Source organism: Callithrix jacchus, chromosome 7, assembly GCF_049354715.1.
Source record: "Callithrix jacchus isolate 240 chromosome 7, calJac240_pri, whole genome shotgun sequence".
NCBI classification, from domain to species: Eukaryota; Metazoa; Chordata; class Mammalia; order Primates; family Cebidae; genus Callithrix; species Callithrix jacchus.
In genome coordinates, this window is record NC_133508.1 from 29719243 (window position 1) to 29741746 (window position 22504).

General features: G+C 41.9%; 1 protein-coding gene across 45 annotated transcripts in view; it reads right to left on the bottom strand.

Annotated features, from left to right (window-relative positions):
• Positions 1–22504, bottom strand: part of SVIL (supervillin) — a 269934-nt gene that overhangs the window by 153001 nt on the left and 94429 nt on the right. For 28 of the 45 annotated variants that reach the window (XM_078329737.1, XM_078329735.1, XM_078329727.1 and 25 more), the window contains exon 1: positions 21078–21630. The exons of 16 other annotated variants lie outside the window; for them this stretch is intronic. Coding sequence is in view for 1 of the 29 variants with exons in the window: in XM_078329695.1 (XP_078185821.1) it covers positions 6453–6468 (16 nt within the window). In the remaining 28 variants the exon portion in view is untranslated. Of the gene's footprint in view, positions 1–6452; positions 6651–21077; positions 21631–22504 lie in introns of those variants that run through there. One more of the 45 variants, XM_078329695.1, reaches the window with a different exon arrangement.

Below are 22504 nucleotides of genomic sequence, written 5' to 3' on the forward strand. Positions count from 1 at the left end.
TTTAAAAACTTAGATCCTTAGTAAGTGTGCTTCTCTTAGTTACAAATGTCTAGACTGTACAGGACAATTATGACAATGTTCACAAAGCCCCATGCTGATGGGTTCACTCAAGTTGATGGCCGGATGGCACTGGGCTATAAGATGCTATAGAAGGAGGGAGGAGGGTCGAATGAGTGATCCTCCTGTGTGCACATGGGAACCGCTTGGGAGAGGTCGATAATCCCTACCCTCTGGTTTTGAGTAAACAGGTCTGGGTGTGGACCAGAAAGCCATATTTGTCAAGAGCTTTATCAAGCAATTTATTTATTTATTTAGAGTAGGGGTGTTGCTCTGTTGCTCAGGCTGGAGTGCAGTGGTGTGATCACAGCTCACTGCAACCTTGAACTCGGGCTCAAGCAATGCTTCTGCCTCAGGCTTGCAAAGTGCTGGGATTGCAAATGCATATTACCATGCCCAGCTACTTAAAAAGTTTTTTGTTTTTTTTTGTAGAGATGGAGGTCTCACTATGTTGGCCAGGCTTGTCTTGAACTCCTGGGCTCAAGTAATCCTCCTGTGTAGGCCTCTCAAAGTGCTGGGATTATAGGCGTGGGGCCTGGCCATTTATCAAGCAGTTCTACTGATCATCCAATTTGGAAAACAGTAGCCTTGATGTATGATGATCTGTTCCAAACCCATAGTGATATGGCTCTAGTTGAAACATTTTATTTCAGTGAATCTAGAATTTCCCCGCATGAATAAATATGCCAATACTCACCTTAATTTGACATTGCAACCAAAAGAATATTCTCTTCTTCTATGTATTTTTTAAAGGATTGACCTAGGGATATTAAAATCTACATAATCACCTTACATATGAATTCCAAAAACCCAACCAACTCATCAGTAGGAAAGTTTTCCTTTCCCCTTATAGAATGCATGAGACTGCTGTGGTCAAGGTTTCCTTGGTGAATCAGCTGCAGAATGCTGGCTAAGTCTTAGACACTGAGCTCAGTGTCCTCAGGAAACTGGCTCTGGAATGGCCACTAAGGCACCAAGAATAGGAGCTTTCTGTTACCTACCTATACCTTTTTTTTTTTTTTTTTTGAGACGGAGTTTCACTCTTGTTACCCAGGCTGGAGTGCAATGGCGCGATCTCGGCTCACCGCAACCACTGCTTCCTGGGTTCAGGCAATTCTCCTGCCTCAGCCTCCTGAGTAGCTGGGATTACAGGCACATGCCACCATGCCCAGCTAATTTTTTATATTTTTAGTAGAGACGGGGTTTCACCATGTTGACCAGGATGGTCTCAATCTCTTGACCTCGTGATCCACCCGCCTCGGCCTCCCAAAGTGCTGGGATTACAGGCTTGAGCCACCGTGCCCGGCCACCTACCTATACCTTAATAGAACATTTTAAAGTCATTTTTTTTCATTACAGGATATTAAATCATTTCCCTAGATTTCATAAAAATCATAGGCTCAACTCATCTACTTTTAACACCAAAGTTACAAAAAAAGATTACAATAACATTATAGTTAAAAAAATCCTTGCAGCTTACGGCTAAAATGAAATCTACAAATAATCTGGGTCTTAATGAGGATAATCATCATTCAATAAACACGACCATGTTGCAAGTGGCGTGCTTTCAGCGTTCTACAGGCATTAACCTATTCGATCTTCATAACAACTCTGTGTGCTATGTACTACTATCTTTCCCATTTTACAGATGAGGAAATTGGGGGCAAAAGTTAAGTTATCCACCCATGCTAATACAAGTCATACTTAATTACTTTCCTTCTGGAGAAGGTTTGAAAGAATCAGAAGTGTCACAAAGCACATTTTCACTAGGGAGTTTGACAGAGGAAGAAATCAAGCTGGCTCTCGGCTCTGTGTACTTTCAGTCTTTCTGCTCATTCAAGTATGTGTGTTTCATTCATTAATTTCTTCATTTTACACATATTTATCGAGCATCTGCTATGTACCAAGCATTGGGCAGGCAATAATGGTTAGAAGTCCTAAATATCAGGCAAAATATCAAATTTAAGTAAAAAAATGTTTCCCAAATCCTGTTCAATTTGTTTAGAGATACCTGCCTTTTTGAAATATCCTATTTTGAGAACAATTGAGAGTTCGCCATACTGAAACTCCCACACTGATTTCCTCACATTCATTCAGCCAAGCAAATTTAAACAGAAGTTGATGCTTTTCCTACACAATTTGCAATGACATCACATGATACCTCATATCTAAATAATACGCTTCTAAAGATGACCACATTTGTTTCCATTTAAATCTTTATCAATTCAAGGTTATTTCAGCACATAGGTGGGAGGCTTATTAAACCTTTACTATTTGAGAAATTGTATTTCTTTTTTTTTTTCCTCCTGGGTTCAAGCGATTCTTGTGCCTCAGCCTCTCAAGTAGCTGGGACTATAGGCATGTGCCACCACGCGCAGCTAATTTTTTGTATTTTAAGAGAGGCAGAGTTTCACCATGTTGCCCAGGCTGGTCTTGAACTCCTGAGCTCAGGCAATCCACCCCCTTCAGTTTCCCAAAGTGCTAGGACTACAGGTGTGAGTCACTGCACCCGGCCTGTATTTTCATTTTTAAGACAAAAATGTATAAACTCGTTCTATAACACTGAGGTATAGGCAATCATCACATATATAACACATGCAAGCGAGTCCAAAATCAAATAAAATATGCAATAAACTAACATAAAAGACAGATTCCAAGAAGTAAAATGTCACACTGAAAACATAGTAATCTGATATTGAGATTTATAGTATTGCAGGGATTTTTTTTTTATGTAAAGCATGAAACAGGGTCTGGAATACACCATCTCAAAATATGCCACTCTGGCATAAGTTCCCATTAGGAATCCTGACCTTCAACTCATAATTGAGTTGAAGACAACTGAGGAAGGGGAAGTGCAACCCTTATTTATTTATTTATTAATTTTTGAGATGGAGACTTGCTCTGCCACCCAGGTTGGAGTGCAGTGGCATGATCTCTGCTTACTGCAACCTCTGTCTCCCATGTTCAAGTGCTCCTCCCACCTCAGCCCCCTAGGTAGCTGGGACTACAGGCAGGCACCATGACACCTGGCTAATTTTTGCATTTTTAGTAGAGACAGGGTTTCGCCATGTTGTCAGGCTGGTCTTGAACTCCTGACCTCAGGTGATCCACTCGCCTCAGCTTCCCAAAGTGCTGAGATTACAGGTGTGAGCCACTGCAACTGGCTGAAGTGTAACTCTTAACACTGGCGACAAAGATGAGTCTGAACAAATGAACACCACTAAAATAACCCTTATCTTCCCCTAGCTTCCCCATATATTTCCTAGTAGCTTCCCCACAGTTTATCATCCCCTGAAGCCCAAAGTGCCTTTCCTTTATGAAGAAGGGTATATAAGCTCCCAAGTCTGACCTCTTCTTTGAGTATTACTTTTCTGTGAACTTCCATGCACATAAATTATTAATAACATTTGTATTATTTTCTGCTGTGAACCTGACTTTTGTCAGTTACATTTACAGGCCCCTGATCATTGCACAAGAGAAGCTAAGGAAAGAGTTTTTACTGCCTGACAAGTACGTGGCAGGTCATGTATTCCCCTTGAAAGCAATAGGTTTTATTTTAAATTTAAATAATACAATAGTCAAGTTTTTCTCCCGATCCTAAAACGACAGAGTACAGTATAGAGCCAGAGAATACCCAAGCAATGTTATTCCTCTGCCTGGGGCAGGGCCCACACAGAAGCCACACCTCCAGTTCTAGAATATTCTCTCAGGCACCAAGGTCCTCAATAGGTGTGTGCCTCTGCATACTGCAACAGCTGTGTGCATAATGTTCTTCGTGATGCTGTCTATTTAAACTCAAGTCAGTTAGAGAAAAAGCACATTCACATTAAGAAATTCTGCCTACTTAATAGGAAAATCTCCATCAAGGATGCAGATATAAACCACTTTTTGGAGATTCCTTAGGAGGATCCTTACAAGGTGACAATCACTCTGAACCTTCTGTGGACCCTCCAAGATATAGAGTCTATTTATTGCTGGTGGACTCCCAGTTTTCAATAGAGATTATGCTTTTCTCAAATCAGTTTCTGTGTGGTGCTCTATGGAACAAGAGAAATAATAAAGCCGGCCAATGCAGGCCAAAGTTGACAGCGAATGGAGACATCTGATTTAAAAGACAAATGCCTGCAAGAATAGTCCACAACCTGGCCAAGACATTAAGAGATTTTCAATCGGAAAGTGACAACTATCATTACATTATCATAAACCATATGAAAATACTCTGCAGCCTCTCATCCATGATAAACTGATGGTGCATGCACCACTGTGCGATGGCGTGCACAGACACTGTTGTAAGGAGCTCGCTGACACAGGAGGAGAACACCGTTCTCCCAGGGAAGGGGGCTAATCCTGTCATTTTGGGGAGGGACGGTGTTTAATGCATTTGATTTTAGTGAAAGCTCTAGAAAGCGCCAAAAATCCAACAGCTGTACATAATTCCCATTAGGAATCCTGACCTCAACTCATAATTGTTGGGAAAGGAGGATTTATTGTATTGTTTGTCAAATTCAAGTTTTATTTTATGTCCATAAAGCTGTGGAAAGGAAAACACTGTCTTTTTCTGACTCTAACAGGCTGTTTGCAGCTGCCTGACAATACAACACTCTGCTAAAGAGAAGAGGCACAGCCTCCAGGGCCTCAGGCGGGATTTTTCTGGATTACTAGTTGCACAAAGCAAAAGTCAAAGCCTGTTCGGACCCCAGCCTTCCTAAGCTCTGCTTCTCACAGACCCGCCATGCCTGGCCCAGCAGGGATGCTCTCGACCACCTTCAAAGCCCAAATGCCTTTTTTCAACTCATGTGTGATGACTATCCAGATATGAGGGTTCAAGCAGTCCCCAGAGAATTGCTGGGTCTTTTCAGAGGCAACAGGCTCTGCCCCAAACCCTGGGCTACCTCTTCCCTTTCATGCTACAAATAAGCTCTTTCCATAGACACCTTTTTTTTTTTTTTTTGAGGCAGGGTCTTGCTTTGTCACCCAAGCTGGAATGCAGTAGCACAATCATAGCTCACTGCAGCCTTGAACTCCTGGACTCAAGGGATTCCGGCCCCACTCAGCCTCCAGAGTAGGTGGGACTACATGCATAGGCCACTGTAAACAGCTAATTTTCAGCAAACATCTTAACACAGAGAACCAGTGTGGCCACCAAGTGCTCCACTGCCCCATAAGCAGGGAGGAAGGGGATTCTGGGCTAAAAGTGGCAACTCAAAATCCAGGTAGCTTTGTCTAAAGTAGCCCAGTGACAATCAAACCCCTGAACAGAAAGATCATCAGACACAGGACAAACCATGACCATGGCCCGAGGCTCTAGAATTTAAACTGGAAACCGTGAAAATTAACCATCCTCTTTGAATTTCTTAGAGGACTGACAGAAGACAGTATGTGCAAAAAATTTTTATTCTCCTTGTCATCCATGTTTATACCTATGAGATACTTTGTTTGCTGAAGAATATACTTTTTAGGAGATTTTCAGTCCCATAGAAGAAATGTTTTTAACTGGATTGTGACTCACTGTGGATGCCTGTGTGAGGAAAACCAGGGATGTAAAGGTCAGGATTTTGTGCAATTTGTTGGGCTGTCAAACTTTAATGAGTCTTCTGCCAAAATGATTTTGTTCGGTTAAAACTAAAACTAACCAGACGTATGACAAATATTTATGGTCGGGGTCAAGAGTGTTTATTCTTCGGCAGTTAGCTTTGAAAACAAAAGAGCTTTGACCACAGATGGACTGAAGGGAACCAAAGCTGAGAGCTTCCTGGAAGCTTAAGAGTCAAACACACAGCCCTGCTTTCTAAAGCCCATCACTTCCAGGAGTCGGCCATGAATATAGATGAGCTTCGTGGCAATGTCTATTTTTAAAGGCCAGCACACACACATACAATATGATATGCTTTCCCTGACAAAGCCAAAACTGCCAAATAATTACCACATTTCTAATTTTATGTTTGAGCTAACAAACACCAAAGCAGAAGCTGAGGTTTGATTTTAATTTTTGCTCTACTAAAATTAAACTAGATTGTCACATACTCATTTTCTCATTACAAACTCCATTTTAAAAAATATTATGACAAATCCATTTTTAAAAAGATGATTGCAAACTACATTTTTTTAAATGTAGATTTTTTGGATGTTATTCATACATATGTACACATACACGTATAGTACACATATAACAAAGATAACAGAAGAAACGACCAATTCTAAGAAGAAATAACAGCCTCATTCCATAAGGTATCATGAAGCCTAGAAAGCAGAATTCATGTTTCAGATTATAATCACATTAAAAAATTTTTTTTTACTATTAGTAACATTACAAAAGCCATCAGGACTGTGTAAATGTATATATTATGTATGTTTCAAAAATTATCATTGCACACATTAAAATCAGTCAAACTTACAGATATCCGTGGCCATGTTGTGAAGTCTTGAAGATAAAAGAGAAGAGACAGAAAGAGAATAAGAGAAAAAGAGAATATAGGAAGAGATGAAAAGGAAAGAGGACAAGAAAAGAGAAAGAAGAGGAAGGAAAAGAAAAGAAGGAGAAGAAAGGAAAAGAGAGGAAGGGAAAGGGGGAGAGAGAGTAACAGGAGAGAGGTGGGAGAGAAAGGAGAGGACTCCCCTTATAGTGTCCCTAAATATTCACCCACCCTCTGACAAACCAAATAAGGTCAGGTGGCAACTCGGATAGTCAACTGTGCTGGTTATTTTAAAAACGTTCATTCAGCGCAACAGCTGAGCTGAATTGTTTTTGATATATAGTCACCTAATCCAATTCAACTTGTGTATTCATCTACTCTTGAAGCTAGGGTTAAGCAGGGGAAGTAAGGTATTAGCCCTGCCTCTTTTTTTAAATTTTTTTGAGACGGAGTCTTGTCCTGTCGTCCAGGCTGGATGGAGCGCAATGGCGGAATCTCGGCTCACTGCAATCTCCGCCTCCCGGGTTCAAACGATTCTCCTGCCTTAGCCTCCTGAGTAGTTGGGATTACAGAAGTCTGCCAACACACCAAGCTATTTTTTGTATTTTTAGTAGAGATAAAGTTTCACCATGTTGGCCAGGCTGGTCTCGAATTTCTGACCTCTTGATCCACCCGCCTTGGCCTCCCAAAGTTTTGGGATTACAGGCCTGAGCCATAGCTCTCAGCCTATCCTTGCCTTTTTAAATAAATTTTTTTTTTTTTTTTTTTTTTTTTTTGAGATGGAGTCTCACTCTTTCACCCAGGCTGGAGTGCAATGGTATGATCTTGGCTCACTGCCTCTCCCTCCTGGGTTCAAGCAATTCTCCTGCCTCAGCCTCCTGGGTAGCTGGGATTACAGGCACGTGCCACCATGCCCGGCTAATTTTTCTTTTGTATTTTCAGTAGAAATGGGGTTTCACCGTGTTGGTCAGGCTGGTCTCCAACTCCTGACCTTGTGATCTGCCAAAGTGCTGGGATTACAGGTGTGAGGGCCAATAAATTTTTTAAATTTGATTGTTTATTCTTAAAAAAAATTTTTTTTTTAGAGATGGGGGGTCTCACTATATTGCCCTGGCTGGTCTTGAACTCTTGGCCTCAAGCAATCCTCCTTCCTCTGCCTCCCAAAGTGCTGGGATTCCAGGCATGTACCACTATGCCCCTCCCATTCCTGCCTTTGTTTTCTGTGTATTTAGTAATACATCACTACCTGGATATAAGAATCAGTTGTCTTGTTGCACTTCTGAAAAACCACTCGCTTTTAACTGAAAAGAAATGCAGCAGAGAACTATCTCACTTGCCTGTGTTATTCTGAACCCAAGGACTCTCGCATGTTCTGAGGGGCTGCTCTGAGCTAGGAAAGTGCTGCGGGAGGTTGAAGGCAGGAACGCTTAATCCCAAGGGGAATTTCCCAACCAAAGTGGCAAGTTCCCTGAGGCTGGAAAGCTTGGTGGGTTGGCAGGGAGGGCATTCCAGAGCAGATGGAGGAGAACACGGATGTGGAGGCAGAGTGGGGAGGGCCCACGTGCTTGGGAAACAGGGGCTACCCCACTGAGGGCTGAGCTCACAGTGCAGAGGGAACCATTAGTGTCATGAGAAAATAAGCAAAGAGAGCAGAAAAGACGACCAGGTCCCTCTAACAAGAAATAACAAAGTACAATCATGTTTAAAAATCAGATTCCAGGTTCACCAGGTTTCCAAGTGACCTCACAAAACCACCTGGGCTGTGGGTCCATGGTCGAAGGAGGTCCATAACCCTGGGGTCTGGCCCCATCAGCCAATCTGGCCCCTTCTTGAACCTAATACACCCTCTGGCCCCGCATTTCCTACATAGCCCAAGAGTTCTCATCCTCTTCTGTTATGGGTTCATGTTAATAAATATTTATGAGGAAAAGATAAATACACACATGCATGCACACACACAAACACACATACAGAAACACACACACACAAGCACACATACACATATATACACACTAACATCAGAGGCTTGGGAGCAGCAAAGAACCTTAGAAACACTGAAGGTCAATCTCTCGTTTTTCAGGTGAGAAAACTCCCTCAGAATCTAAGTGGCTTTGTACATGTGACAAGCACAGCGTCTCTTCTTATGATCCTACTACCAACTCCACACACATTCTAAACCGTCAGAGGTTTGCAAGTTGCAGACATTTGGGAGGAAAATACATAATATCCTTAGTAGCCACAGCAGGTACTCCAAAATCATCGGAAGGAATGAATTAATGATGAGCCTTTGGCATGGGTCACTGGGTAATCACAAGATCTCACACAAGCCGTCATCACAGAAAGGTCTAGTCGTGCACATCACAGACTTGGTTCCCAGAGGACTTTAGTTTCTATGCGTACATTTTAACTTGTCGAAAGCAAAAACAAACAAAACACTATTTAAACAAATTGCTCACAGAACCCCATGACCTTAAACCAAAATGCAAACTTAGGAAAGAACAACCAAGCAGCCAAAGGGCACGCGGTCAACAGAGACTACAGCCCCACTAGTCGCCGAACCACTCTGTCCTGGAATTCAAAGCACCTTCACGCAAACCGCTCCCTTGCTTCTCCACGGCAGTGAGAGCTGCCTTGCGAAGGGAGCTTGAAGCATTCAACTGGAGTTTTATTAGCGATGCTGAGTCTGCAGAGCATGGCTATTCAAATCCACAATTCAATTCAAAATGCGGAAATGAACATTTTATGTTTTCGGGACACAAAGAACCTACAACTGTATCCAGTGTGCGTGTGTGCATATGTGTGTGCGTGCACGTGTGCGTGTGTGCATGATTGCACTGGGTGTTTGTATATGTGAAAGAAATAAGGAATCCCCAGAAAATTTTCCCTTAATACAATAAGCTTCCATTTCTTTTGAAAAACACAGTATTTTAGATTTTTCCTCTGCCATCCAAGTATGACAAATTACACGGATAGGCCAATAGGCAATGCATGGCAGTTCTTCAGTTCCTAGAGGCAGATACCAAGTGCAAATCCACTTCCTCTGTCCTGTGCTGTCCAACACAAGGGGCACTGCAATCTGGACTAATTAAAATGAAGTCAAGGTTAAAGTTTAATGCCTCAGTGGTACTTGCTACTAGTGGCTAGGGGCTACTCAACAGAACAGTACCAGTTTGAAAACAAATCCATCAACAGACTGTCCAGTTCTACCGGCCAGTACTGAATCAGGCCCGATGGGTTGTCCTCACCTCGTTTCAGTGGGAGAATGGGACCTCACTATATTGCCCAGGCTAGTCTCAAACTCTTGGCCTCAAGTGATCCACCCACCTCAGCCTCCCAAAGTGTTGGGATTACAGGCACGCACCACTATGCCCTGCCCATCCCTGCCTTTGTATTCTGTGGATTGAATCATACATCACTGCCTCGAAATAAGAATCAGGTAAGTCTTGTTGCACTTCTGAAAAATCAATCAAATTTTAGTAGAAAAGAAATGCAGGAGAGAACTATCTCACTTGTGTTTTTCTACACCCAAGGACACTTGCTCCATTAAGAGCTGTAAGGTTCAGCTGGGTGTTATCTGAAGCTGTCCAGGCATGTCTAACATCTTCATTTCTGTAGAAACACAGCTATTTGCATATAGTGGCATTTTGGTCAATGATGGACCGCCTATGCTCTGGTGGTCCCTTAAGATTACGATGGCTACACCATCGACCCCAGTGTGTAGTGGGCTGTACCATCTAGGTTTGTGGAAATGCACTCTCTGGTGGTTGCAGAACGATGAAATCACCCAAGGACACATTTATCAGAAGGTACCCCTGTTGTTAAGTAACATGTAACTAATCAGAACGTGACTTTTCCTCAGATGCATTTGTTCTTCACTTTTTGGGAGTCACAGCCCCTTTAAGAAAAGTGATGACAACAGTGGATGCTCTCCTTTACTAAATGAGCTTTCAAAAAAAAAAAGAACCCTAACATTTTCCATACAGTTTTGGGGAAATATTCCAACATTCTAAAGTTTGTTCTTGGACTCCAGTTTAAAAACCATCTGCTTGGCCAGGCGCGTGGCTCATGCCTAGAATCCCAGCACTTTGGGAGGCTGAGGTGGGTAGATCACTTGAGGTCAGGAGTTCAAGACCAGCCTGGCCAAGATGATGAAACCCCATCTTTACTAAAATTACAAAAATTAGTCGGGCTGGGTGGTGTGCACCTATAATCCCAGCTACTCAAGAGGCTGAGGCAGGAGAACCACTTGAAAACGGGAGGCGGTGGTTGCAGTGAGCTGAGATTGATTGCACCACTGCTCTCCAGCCTGGGCAACAGAGTGAGACTCCATCTCAAAAAACAAAAAACAAACAAAAAAACCCCATCTGCTCAGCAAAATCATTTACAGTGCTCATTTGAAACACAACTTCCCTGAAATAACAATTTGACTTCACCTATCTTAGGTTACTTTTTTTTTTTTAAGTAAAAACAAAGTCTCATTAAAAAGAATTGAGCTCATTAATGGTAGAAATTTTCATCCATTCTTATTTTAGCCTGGGAGACATTACATGCATAAAAATTAGCTCAGAAAACTCTCTCCATTAAAATACCATGGTAATTTGTTCTCCACAAATCTTAGAGCATCCATTTACCATCTAATTATTATTTTCATCTAGAGAGCTACTGAATACATTGTAATTTACTTTTAATGAAATAATTATCTTGTGAAGGACAAATGTTGAGATGTTTATGGCCCCATGAACCAACCAATGTCTTTCAACTTGTGCAAAATTAAATGTAAAGATATTACTAACATAAAGGTAGGCAGGAAGGCAGCTAATGTTCTAGCTTGTAAAAAATCAGCTTCACCCAGTGATAGAAGTGACCAGGTGAATCGTCTTAAAAAGAAAAAACACACAGAAAGATTATATATTCAAAAGTTTCCGTTCTAAGTTAGATTCTCTGACACTATTAGTGATACACAGTAGTCAATCCTATGTTACTAAAGTCTTTCTAAAATCATTTCAGTCTTCAGGTAAGACTACCTTTATTTTTAATTTTTGATAAGTTTAATAAAGTTCTGCGACAAGGTCTGAAAGTAAGAAAGAGTCAAGTTGATCCAATGACTTATTTCTATAACATCCTGCTTGATATCAACATCAACCTTTGCCTTGGCAATGAATCAACATTTTATAGATAGAATTTTATGATGGCAGAGAGAGCATGGATTTTAAAAACAGAGAGAGGGCTGGGCATGGTGGCTCATGCCTATAATCCCAGCACTTTGGGAGGTTGAGGTGGGTGGATCACGAGGTCAGAAGTTCAAGACCAGCCTGGCCAAGATGGTGAAACCCCGTCTCTACTGAAAATACAAAAAATAGCTGGGCACAGTGGCAGGCACCTGTAATCCCAGCTACTCTGGAGGCTGAGGCAGGAGCATTGCTTGAACCTGGCAGCAGAGGTTGCAGTGAGCTGAGATCGCATCTCTGTACTCCATCCTGGGTGACAGAATGAGACTCCGTCTCAAAAAAAAAAAAAAAAAAAAAAAATAGAGAGATGGGTTTGACTTGTACTTACTTCAATTAAATATATATTGTTAAATGCATATGAACTTTATCAGTGTAAACTCTAAAGGAAGAGAATTTCAGAAGATACAAAATGCAAACCATAGGAAGATACTGAGCCTAACAAGGGTATCCTTTGGTTAGGAACCATGCTGGGTTTTTTTTTCCCCAGCTTTGAGGTACAATTGACAAATGAAAATTGTATATACTTAAGGTATGCAGCATAGTGTTTTGATATAAAAGCTGAACTCACAGAAATAATGGTAACCAGGGGCTGGAGGCAAAAGAAAATGTAAAGATGTTGGTTAAAGGATGCAAACTTGCAGTTACGAGCACGTTCTGGAGACCTAAAGTATAGCATAGACTACAATTGCTAGCAATGTATTGTATATTTAAAATTTCCCAAGAAAGTAGATCTTAGGTTTTCTCGAGGCACATACAAACGGTTATGGCCCCTACATCAGACACAAGTAACTACGTGAAACCATGGTAGGTATTTGACATTTTATCAGTTACCTAACATTTGAACAACAGATGGAGGGTTGAAGATCAAGAGAATCACTCAGGGTTCTTGAGTACCTTTCCATTGGAACTTAAACCGTACAAGGGCAGGAATTTTGTTTTCCACCACTCTTTCCCCAATGCTTATACCAGTCCCTGACACACAGTAAGTGCTCAGAAAATAACCGTTGAGAATGAATAAATCCCTGGCAGTGAGCCAATCAACTTAGAGGGAAACGAAAGCCAAGCACATCCCATCCTGTTGTGAAGAGGAAGATCCTGACTGTCTCAGGCATCGCTGTGTGAGTTTGCTGTGACCACATTGGGGTTTCACATCAGGAGAAGAAGTGAAAGTCCAAATGGAGGTAAGAATAAATCAGGTTAGAGAAAAGAAAATGGACATACTTAAATGAACACAAAAGAAACTATGAGAGCTCAATTTGAAGAGATGTCAGAAACTTTCTAAAACAAAGAATCAAAGACAGGGAATGATGACCAAGGCATCAGAGAAGGGAGAAACAGTCTGCATATTTCAAAAGAAACATGCAAGAAGAGTGAGAGGACTTATTTTTAAAAAGATCTTTCTTGGCTGGGCGCGGTGGCTCATGCCTGTAATCCCAGCACTTTGGGAGGCCGAGGCGGGCAGATGACGAGGTCAAGAGATTGAGACCATCCTGGCCAACACCGTGAAACCCCGTCTCTACTAAAAATATAAAAATTATCTGGGCGTGGTGGTGAGCACCTGTAGTCCCAGCTACTCAGGAGGCTGAGGCAGGAGAATTGCTTGAACTCAGGAGGCAGAGGTTGCAGTGAGCCGAGATTGCGCCATTGCACTCTAGCCTGGTGCTCCGCAATGAAGTGAGACACTGTCTAAAATATATCAACCCATTTCTAACTTGTTCCTGCTCTCCCACTTTGAACTAGATATGAGATACAAGGTGTCTCCTTTCCAAGGAACACCAGAGTATCCTCAATCTCTGAAACATTTGGATTACAGAATCCCAATACCTAAAAGGAACCTTAGAAATCCTCCAGTCCAATCTTCCTTTGAATGAATGAGGCCACTGAGGCTCAGAGATGTTAAGAATTTACCCAAGGTTACACAGCTGGTTCTTCATGAAAATCAATGCTGCTCCTTCTTCCTTGAGCCATTGACACTTTCAATTTCCAGATGAAATCTTCCTCCTCCACCAAGAGCAGGGAAAACACTTCTTCTGACTTTTGGAGAGGTAAGTGAATGAGTGAATGAACCAAGTATGTTTGCTCTGAGGGCCCCTATATCACTTTGCTCCACTGTGTTCTCCATGCCCCATACCCAAAGTATTTCTTTTTGAAATCTTTAAGAATAGTTGGCTGCCTGAAAGCTCCCTGACCTCTCTGGAGTGAAGACAAGATACAAATCCAAATTCATAAATTCCACCTCAAATGGGAGGATTCTGTGTTGGGTAAAGTACATCCCATGAAGCTTAGTCACCCTATTCTGAAGCACCATGGCCAATTTTATCTAATCATGGAATTTTAAAATATTCAGCACTTTCAATAAAAAAATGTATGAAATCATAAAGTCAAATGGTTATGTGTGTGTGACTAAAATGAACATCTGGGGGAAATTAAGCCTAACAGCATGATTTGGACAGCTAGCTGTTTCTTAATGGGATACCCAAGCCTTTTTTTTTTTTAAATTTTTTATTGCATTTTAGGTTTTGGGGTACATGTGCAGAACATGCAAGACAGTTGCATAGGTACACACATGTCAGTGTGTTTTGCTTCCTTTCTCCCCTTCACCCGCATCTGGCATTTCTCCCCAAGCTATCTCTCTCCAGCTCCCTCCCCCCGCTGGCCCTCCCCTTTTCCCCCCAATAGACCCCAGTGTTCAGTACTCCCCTCCCTGTGTCCATGTGTTCTCATTTTTCATCACCCGCCTATGAGTGAGAATATGCGGTATTTCATTTTCTGTTCTTGTGTCAGTTTGCTGAGAATGATGTTCTCCAGATTCATCCATGTCCCTACAAACGACATGAACTCATCATTTCTGATTGCTGCATAATATTCCGTGGTGTATATGTGCCACATTTTCTCAGTCCAGTCTATCATCGATGGGCATTTGGGTTGGTTCTGGGTCTTTGTTATTGTAAACAGTGCCGCAATGAACATTCATGTACATGTGTCCTTATAGTAGAACGAAAGGACATATACCCAGTAATGGGATTGCTGGGTCAAATGGAATTTTTATTTCTAAGGCCTTGAGGAAACGCCACACTGTCTTCCACAATGGTTGAACTAATTTACACTCCCACCAGCAGTGTAAAAGTGTTCCTTTTTCTCCACATCCTCTCCAGCATCTGTTGTCTCCAGATTTTTTAATGATCGCCATTCTAACTGGCGTGAGATGGTATCTCAGTGTGGTTTTGATTTGCATCTCTCTGATGACCAGTGATGATGAGCATTTTTTCATATGATTGTTGGCCTCATATATGTCTTCTTTTGTAAAGTGTCTGTTCATATCCTTTGCCCATTTTTGAATGGGCTTGCTTGTTTTTTTCTTGTAAATCTGTTTGAGTTCTTTGTAAATTCTGGATAGCAGCCCTTTGTCAGATGGGTAAACTGCAAAAATTTTTTCCCATTCTGTTGGTTGCCGATTCACTCTAGTGACTGTTTCTTTTGCCGTGCAGAAGCTGTGGAGTTTGATTAGGTCCCATTTGTCTATTTTGGCTTTTGTTGCCAATGCTTTTGGTGTTTTGTTCATGAAGTCCTTGCCTACTCCTATGTCCTGGATGGTTTTGCCTAGATTTTCTTCTAGGGTTCATATGGAACCAAAAGAGAGCCCGCATAGCCAAGTCAATTCTAAGCAAAAAGAACACAGCGGGGGCATCACACTACCAGATTTCAAACTATACTACAAGGCTACAGTAATCAAAACAGCATGGTACTGGTACCAAAACAGAGATATAGATCAATGGAACAAAACAGAGGCATCGGAGGCAACACAACATATCTACAACCATACAATCTTTGATAAACCTGACAAAAACAAGCAATGGGGAAAGGATTCCCTGTTTAATAAATGGTGTTGGGAAAACTGGCTAGCCATGTGCAGAAAGCAGAAACTGGACCCCTTCCTGACACCTTACACTAAAATTAACTCCAGATGGATTAAAGACTTAAACATAAGACCTGGCACCAAGCCTTTTTTTCTAACCTGGCTCAAACCTATAGAGTCATTAGCTGGTTTAGCTGTCTGACGCAATATTTGCAAACAAATAATAAGACATTATAATGCCATGTCTTGGTTTTCATAATAGCAACTGCTAAGGGAATAAATTAATTACAAAATAAACAAATGTAGCTGAATTTTGTAACCAACCTAGGACATGGTAAACTAAACCATCACCTTAACTCTAACAAAAAATTCCTAATAAGAAAATTTATATCCAAAACTACTAAAATGTGTGAATGTCATTTTAGCTTTCATAATCTATGTCTTAATTCAATATATTTTAAGCCACTGAAAAGCAACTGCTCTCTCATTTGGGTTTTGGCTGGAGTGTTTTGTTTTGTTGAGTGTGTAACACGTGTGCAATTGCAACATATATACGTCTTGGATTTTTGGCTAAATGAGATCAATTAGGTATAATGTTTCAGAATGTATGAAAGAGTATTTACTTAAAATTTTGAAATAAATCTTTAAAGTCTGTGAGATCTTAAAACCCTAAAAATATCAATCTGGTTTTTCTATTCAATGACTGTGTATATCCATCCAAGCCTAAGTTATCTGCCAACTTTCCATGCTCAGAACTTAATTGACAGTCCAGAAAGAAATGAGAGGCCTCTGAGAAACCAAAACACAGTTCACAAATCATAGGTGCATTAACATAAAAAGCCCTTTAGGTCTTCTCCCAGAACCCAGTTGTTCTTTCCTATCAATAGCAGATACAGAGGATACAAATTCTCACACAGCTAATTGGGAGTTAATTCTAATTACAAACAGAAAAATCAGCTCTAAAAGCCAGATGAATGCATTCCACCTGAAATGGACAGGTTGTACAATTCACCTTATAAAGAGGAAAACCAGGATTCTTTTTAAATCTTAAATGGACCCTAAGAAGAAAAGCTGAGCAAGCAAAGAGACAGAAAATGATTTTAAAAATAAGGCCACCAGGAAACCTCAAGATCACAGCAGGCTGTGGACGCTGAGTGTGGAGGTTGGAGCCCCATCACCCTCACTAAACCTGAGATTCTCATGGAGAGGCGCTCCATCCCAGGGAGCCTAGAGGGACATCAAAGCAACCAGGAGGCCTTGAAAGGTCTCCAAGAGGAGAGGACAGAAGAGCTTCTGATCGGTGCTGAGGAATGAGTGGGCAGGAACAGAAGTGATCGCTTGAGGACAAGGAGAGCTTTATTTAGAATGGATGAAATTTGAGGATGTTTTCAACACAAGGAGAAGAAGCCAGGAGAAGAGCAGAGTGGAAAATAAGACCAACGGGAGAGAACCATGTAGGAAGCGGGCAGGAAGGGGTGGCATGAAAAGCCCAGAGGAACGGAGGAGCCTTGAAGGACTCCTTCTCCCACTTGGAAACCTGCTTCGAGTCCTGCACCCTAGCTAGTTGCCATCTCAAGCATTTGGCAAAGAATGAGCCTAAGGCGGCTCAAAGCCGGTCCTCAGACAGAGGAATCAGCATCACCTGGATCCTGTTTGCTGAATCTCTGAGCCCAGGGCAGAGCTACTGAATCAGACACTGCAGTAACAAGACTGCAGGTGATTCGTATTAAAGTTTGAGCCCTAGTGGTTAAAGCAGTGTTTACTATATGGGCACTGAAGTCAACTAGATCTGGGTTCAAATCCAGCTCTCCCCTGACCTCATTGTATGTGCCCAAGCTTGGGCAAGCATTTCTAAACCTCAGCTTTTTTCCTCAGTAGAATAAAGACAATTATACTAATATTTCTTGGGGCTAAAGAAAATTGGGGTAAAAATGAGAGTCTGGGCATGGTGGCTCACACCTGTAATCCCAGTGCTTTGAAAGGCCTTAATGAGAGGATTGCTTGAGGCCAGGAGTTCGAGACCAGTCTGGGCAACACAGTGAGACACCCTTGCCTCTACAATTTTTTGTTTTAAATTAGCTGGGCATAGTGGTGAATGCCTATAATCCCAGCTACTCGGGAGGCTGAGGAAGGAGGAGTACTTGAGCCCAGGAGTTCGAAGCGGCAGTGAGCCATGATTGTGCCACTGCAGGCTGGGTGACAAGGCAAGACTGTCTCAAAAGATAAAAATAATTAAATGATATATTGTAGAGGTAAAGAGCTTGGCATGAAGCCTGGCACACAGTAACAATGGACGGGCTGTTATTATTATTCGTCCCCTCCAGTCAGACTGGTCAAATAGCTCCATTATGTCCCTGTCCGAAGCACTCTGGGAAAGACATTGCTGAGGACAGGGAATACGCTTCAGGCTTCTGCACCACACAGGATCCAGCCCGCAGCTCTGCACAGGGAAGGTACTCAGAAAATATGGATTGAAACGAACATACCCAGGGCTGTGACATGGGCAGGCCAAGGATCTCAAAATATGAAAACTATTTCTTTTACTCTGTTTACACAAAAACCAGTTAGACAGAGGTTATGAACTTGTTCGGGATTAAAGAATCAACTTTCAGAAGGGGACAAGAACCTTAGGAGGAAAAAGAATGCTTCTCTCTGCCTACAGCAGGCGGTGTCTCTACGAGGGACAGAGATCTCTCTGAACCAACAACAAAGTGCTCCCGAGATCAGTAGTGCAGATCGCTCCTGAGATGTGTGACCCCAGATGAAGCTAAATGTCTGGGAAAAACACTCAGGTCGAATTGCACCACTAGATGAGCTGCTTCATTGCAGGCAAAGTTCCAATCATGAAATAACTGACTTCATGCAGCACACCTTAATTTCCTGGGTTGGCAAAAGCATGTACACAGAAACCCCATCAGACTTGTTACCGTAACATGAATCTTTCTGCTTGCGTTGTTATAGTTAAAGAAAAAAAAGGAGAACTTGTAACATAGAACAGCAGCTTCTACTGTGAACAGTATAGGATGAGGGCAAAAGTACTGGATGGATCACAGCCAAATTTCAATATGAAGAACCCACAGGTCGCTGCAATTCAATCCATTCAACGAACTCACAATTCTGGAGTGCCCACTAGGTAGTGGTCACTGGGCTAGACCCTGGGGGTGGTGACAGAACTGAGACCCAAGTGCCTCACTGGGCACCCCCTACTGAGAAAAGGACCACGAGGACCTGGTGACAGCAGCCCTAGAGTGCAGGCTGGAGTTGAGGCCCGGGACGCCAGAGGCACGTCCGAGGAAGCTTCATGCACATCTCCTTTGATACTGCTTCCCTGGTGGGCAAGAGAAAACATTTTGGGGAGACTTGCCAGCAAAACTCCAGGGGCATGAAAGACCCTGAAATGGAGGCTACAGAGCCCAGGCTTTTGCATGTCAGCAGTGAGGAATGATGACAGTTTGTCCCTGGCTGAGTGCAAGATGAAATCTTTGTAAAGGAAGGTCATTCTGTGGCTGGACCAGGCAGGAGAAACCAGGGGCAAGGGACCCATTAAGGGCAAAGCAGTAGCCCAGGTAAGAGATGGTGAGGCTCAAGGGGATGTGGTAGGGCAGAGGCCTCGGGGACCTATAGGGAGAGGAGTTAAGGGTGACCACAGGCTTCCTAGTTGAGTCACAAATCAATGAAGCCCAGAACTGCTGGAAAGTGTTAGATCTGGGGGTACTCCCAATCACAGCGAGGCACCCTGAGATCAATGCTTTAACATAAAATTGCATGAGCGTTCTAAAAGCCCAGGCAGCTGCAGATTCAGAAGATGACTCCAAGGCTGCCTTTTGTATCCTAACAATGAAAAGGCTTCTAGCGGTTCAGTCTCCCTAATTCTCCCTGCAGCCAGAGAGCCATGTGTGCCGGAGCTCCCCAGACCTCCTTATAAAAATCCAAGGGCCCTTTCCTTTGGATGTAATTCATCAACTGTAGAATATTAAATAAATAACCCCAGGTGTGGCCAAAGACATTCACCCTGAATTGAACTCCAAAGTCTTCCAGAATTCTTTTTACCACAAAAGTCTGTCTCCAAAGTAGACGCAAAGATAAAGAAGTGTTTGTTGAATGACAGACTGACATCCACTGCAAGCTGGGTGCATTAGCCAAGTTTCGCTCTGAAGACTAGGCACGTGGCAAAATTAAATGTGCCAAAAGTACTAACATAAAGGTAGGCAGGAAGGCACCAAATGTACTACAATAGCTTGTATAACATCAGCCTCATCCGGTGATCAAGGTAACCAAATAAATTCACACACAGACACACAGACACACAGTGTAGACTCCAAAGTTTCCATTGTAAGACAAATTCTCTGACAGTACTAGTGCGCACTTGACAGCCTGGATCCTCAAGACATCCCTGGGTTTGGTGAGAAGAGACAGCCCACATATGCCTGGCACTTGGTTGCACTTCTTTGGAGACAGAGGGTACAAGGTACACCCTGCAGTTTTACTCAACAGAGGATATCACCAGAAGCTTGGCCAGGGTAATGCTGTGTGGAACTGTCCCCTACACCATGTAAGTTAGGTTCTTAACCACATCCTCCCAAATGCCAGTAAGTTATTGAGAAAATCTGAAATATCCCCATGCATTTCCAAACGCCCCTTAGGGCTGTTGCAGGACCTCCATGCAGATCCCTTGGAGTATTCACTGATGAAATTCTTCCCTATAAATACTCTGGTCTTCCTACCTCATAAAAATAATGACTGCCTATACCTGTCCATCTAATATGGTATAAAGAAATAATATTTTTTTCGAAGCAGCAACATGTCAAATAAGCCTTAAATGTTCTAGAGTTCACTGCTATTTTTCAGCAGAAGCAAATCACAGAGCTAAATTTCTAAGAGACCATAGCAGTCTCTAGGCTTTAAAAAGCTGAAGCAGTATTTTTTTCTTGGATAATTTAAAAATAAATGCAGTTCAAACTCTAGAACATACAGTGAGGTTTGTCTCATAAATTCTGGAACATCTCAAGTTTTATAAATCAAGCCCTGAAGAATGAGAGTACCACTGCAAAGAACCTCAGAACAAAGATTATGCAAAAGGATCACTGGTGATTTTCTATTTTTACATGAATTATAATGGCAGTGAAATAAAACTTGCCCTTCTGAACTCCGCCCCCATACTTGTGCTACGATTATTAAAGTAATAATAATTATTAAAGTAATTGCATTGTGCATATACGTTAATGCCAAGACTTCAAGTGCTAACATTTAGACAGAATGTACGAAGTTATACTAATCAAATTGTTAGCAATAAACCTTTCCGTACCATAAAGTAAAGCCTTAAAAAAGAGAAAGTCCAATCCTTCCCAACCCAAAAGTATGCCCAAGGGTATCTACAGGAATGGCTGCAGTAACTGGCAAACACCGGCAGGAATTTTCCAATGACTGAAGTCAACAAATCCTCAGGAAACATGCTCAGACAGATGGCAGTTAAAAAACCCAACAAACTGCATTTAGATTTACAGGAAGATTTTTTTCACTTACTTTGAATTTCTGTATAATCTTCGTTCCTCTAACTTAAAGGGGGAAAGAAAATCACACTGCAATTCCTTATTTTTCTAATTAAGAAAAAACAAAAACAAAAACACGTTATATCCTCGAATCCAGCTTTTGATGTCTTCGAGTATTTTCTTGGAGTCTCTTTCCAATGAATACTACTTTCAAATTCTAAGCACAAAGTACAATCTGAAAAGTTAGCCCAAATAGTGTACAAAATCAAAGATCACGATGTCAACAGACAACTGCATCTATCGGAAGCGATGATGATTCAGAACAGGATAAATTTAGAATGGTGTTTTCCAAAAGGCTTTTTGGATGTCAAATTTAGGAAATAGGTGAAGGCTACATCCCAAAAGTTCCTTTCCAAAAAGAACACCAAAATATTAATAAAAAGAGTCTTCTTTTTGAAGTTTTCCGTCCCCTGGTGTCCTTGAGGCTGAAGTTCCCCAACCTGGCCTCGGTGAAGCCATCCATTACTGGGCAAATCCACATGAAACCCGAGGACACTTCAGCTTGGGGAGGACGCGGTCAGAGCAGTGAAGCAACTCCACATGGGACGGGCCTTTTATGGCCTGAACTCGAGAGCCTTGATACCAGCTCATCTACCAGAAATAGCTCTGGAAATTCAGAGGAGCTCATCAGCTGTTGCAGCAGGCCTGGCCAGCAGCTATTTCAAATGCAATTAGGTTGTCCACACTGTCTTTCGGCTTGTTTTATAGAGAAATTAAAAATACAACAGCAGTCTACCGAATAAGATACAACAATACAGACTTGGATGAGCAAACATTTCTCTAACTTAGTTTTCTAGGCTATGAAAAGAGCACACAATAATTGATAAAGCTCAGACACTGAATACCCCAAAAGTAAGTAACAGACATATATATAATGAATGCCCAAAATGGAGCTAACAGACATACACATCTGTGAAACAGCATGATGTAATGGCACATGTCTCTACAAGTTTATAAGTACTGTAACCTCTGTGGATTTCTTACCACTTCCAATAAGTGTAGAAAATGAATCATCAGAAGAAAGCATTGTGCTGGAAGTACTTGCTCTAAAATGACCCAAATATTTTATTTTCAAGCCAAAGTCAGTCCTCTGAACTGTCAGCTTCTATCTTCCTGTGGATCTTGAGTAGCTCACCTCACTGAAAAACCAAATGAATCAAAACTAATTAAAAAAAATATTAACTATGAAGCAGAACCACTTCTTAAAAGGCCATGTGCATTTTTTTAAACATTAAAAGGCCCCCAGCTGGGTGCGGTGGCTCACGCCTCTAATCTCAGCACTCTGGGAGGCCAAGGCAGGCAGATCACCTGAGGTTGGGAGTTCGAGACCAGCCTGATCAACATGGAGAAACCCCAATCTCTACTAAAAATGCAAAATTAGCTGGTCGTGGTGGCACATGC